Genomic DNA, 2,040 nt, shown 5'->3' with positions numbered 1-2,040 from the left:
CGTCCCCCCTCTGCCCCCCTCTGCCCCCCCCCGGCACACACAGCCCAGGCGGGTGCCCACAATCGTGCTCTTTATTGCTGCTGGCGGGGGCGTGCGGGGACCCCCCGACAGCGGTGGGGACGGGGACGGGGCCAGGGCCCCCCCCAGCAGGACACCCCCGGGCTGGGCTCTGGGGGTCTCTGGCCCTCCTGGCGGGGGGGCCTGTGCTGGCCCCGGGTGCTGGGGCCCACCCTGTGGCAGAGCCGTGGGTCCCTTAGGGAGACACGGCGAGACGGGGAGGACTCGGGGGACGGGGGGGCTGGGGGAGCCGGTCACCATGCGGAGTCATCCTCGTACCTGCGGGGAAGAGCTGGCGTGAGAAAAGGGGGGAACGAGACCCCCAGCACCCCCCCCCGGACCCCCACCCCAGGTTGCAGGAGGGGGTGCAGCCCCTTTTCCTGTCCACAGGGTGACAGGGACGGGGACACTCACCGTGACCTGTCACTGCTGGCCCCGAGGAGCAGCTCCGACAACACGGCCTCGGGGCTGGCGCGTTTGCCGTACCTGCGGGACACGGAGCACGTGGGTGCACGTGCAAAGGGGCACACGCGGGTGCGCAAGCGGGACCTCGCAGGGGAGCGCGCGCAGGGGAGCGCGCGAAGGGGAGCGCACAAGCGCGCAAATGGAAACTGCCGGGTGCGCGCAACGGGGCGCGCGGGTGCGCACAAGAGGAGCCGTGCACGCGCGAGCGCGCCAACGGCGACGTCCCTGCACGTGCCAAGGGGTTTGCACGAGTGCCGCCGGGCTCGCGCCCGCGCCTTCGCGCCTGCCCGCGCTCACCTCTGCCGCGTCACCAGGTTGATGTAGTGGCGAAGGGCCGAGAAGTACTTGGCCATCTCCTCGGGGGAGGCGTCGTCCCCGGGGCTCTCGGGTTTGGGGGGGTACGCGGCCGCCAGCGCGCCCAGGCACAGCAGGGCGCACAGGGCCACGGCCGCCAGCGCGCGCCGCGGCCTTGGGGACGTCACCATCTGCGTGGGGACGGGGACCAGCCTCAGCTGCGTGTGCACCACCCCGGAGCAGCTCTGCCCCCCACTAAAGCCCCCGTCCCCCCGAGTCCACAGAGATGTCTCACCCCCAAGGACCCCGTCCCCTGTGGGGCTCACCCCCCCAGGGCCCCCCTGCTCCCCAAGGAGATGTCTTCCGCCCCCATCCGGGACCCCAGCCCCCCCTCAAGGGGCATCTTCCCTCCAGGGACCCCCCCCACATCCCACCAGGACATCCCCCTCCCAGAGACCACCCCACCTCCCCAAAGGGACATCTCCCCCCCAGGGATTTCCGGAGCCCCCCAGCAATGCCCCAAAGGGACCACCTCCCTCCTGGGGACCCTCAGGAGCCTCCTCCCATCTCCCCGAAGGGACATCGCGATCCCAGGGACACCCCCCGCAGGAGAACCCAAGGGGACACGTCCCTCCCAGAGACCCCCCCCAGCCTCCCTAAGGGAGATCTCCCACCCCAAAGGACACCCAGAGACCCCAAGGGACACCTCCCTTCCAGGGCCCCCACGTGTCCCCAAGGGATCATCTCTCCCCCAGGGGTCCCAGCCTCCCCCAGGGGATGCCTCCCCTCCATGGGACCCCCCAGGACCCCAGCCCGGTCCCCGGGCTGTCCCCGCACTCACGCTGGAGGAGGCGGGAGGTGACAGGCAGGGCCTGGCAGTGGGGACAGTGCCGGGGACACGGCGGCTCCGCCACCCGCCCGGGGTTTTATAGCCTCCGGGGGGGCTGCTGGCTCCTCCCTCACCCGTGACCGACCCACGGGCACGGCAGGACCCCGGCAGCCCCCCCCGTCACCACCGGCCCCTGAGGACACGTGCCAGCACCTTGTCACCGGCCCCCGGCAGAGCCTGCTCCGAGGAGCTGGGGCGCACGGCGCGTGGGGGGCACGGCCGGGACACAGGGACACGGCACAGGGACACGGCGTGCAGGCACAGGACACAGACGTGGCATGCGGCACGCAGCCATGCCAGACGGGCACGGCACATGGACACGGATGTGACATGCA

General features: G+C 72.3%; 1 protein-coding gene across 1 annotated transcript; it reads right to left on the bottom strand.

The window, feature by feature from the left end:
- Nucleotides 1-311: 311 nt before the first annotated feature.
- On the bottom strand, nucleotides 312-1,007 carry LOC309416243 (peptide YY-like; the record flags this gene model as incomplete). Its single annotated transcript, XM_082015814.1, has 3 exons — nucleotides 312-336; nucleotides 472-543; nucleotides 820-1,007. The coding sequence occupies 3 exons, from the start codon at nucleotides 1,005-1,007 to the stop codon at nucleotides 312-314; spliced, it is 285 nt and encodes a 94-aa protein (XP_081871940.1).
- Nucleotides 1,008-2,040: the final 1,033 nt, after the last annotated feature.

The sequence above is a fragment of the Phaethon aethereus genome, assembly GCF_964289735.1.
Source record: "Phaethon aethereus genome assembly, contig: HAP1_SCAFFOLD_549, whole genome shotgun sequence".
NCBI classification, from domain to species: Eukaryota; Metazoa; Chordata; class Aves; order Phaethontiformes; family Phaethontidae; genus Phaethon; species Phaethon aethereus.
The sequence above is the reverse complement of the archived record's forward strand: the minus strand, read 5'-3'. Positions and strand labels throughout refer to the sequence as shown.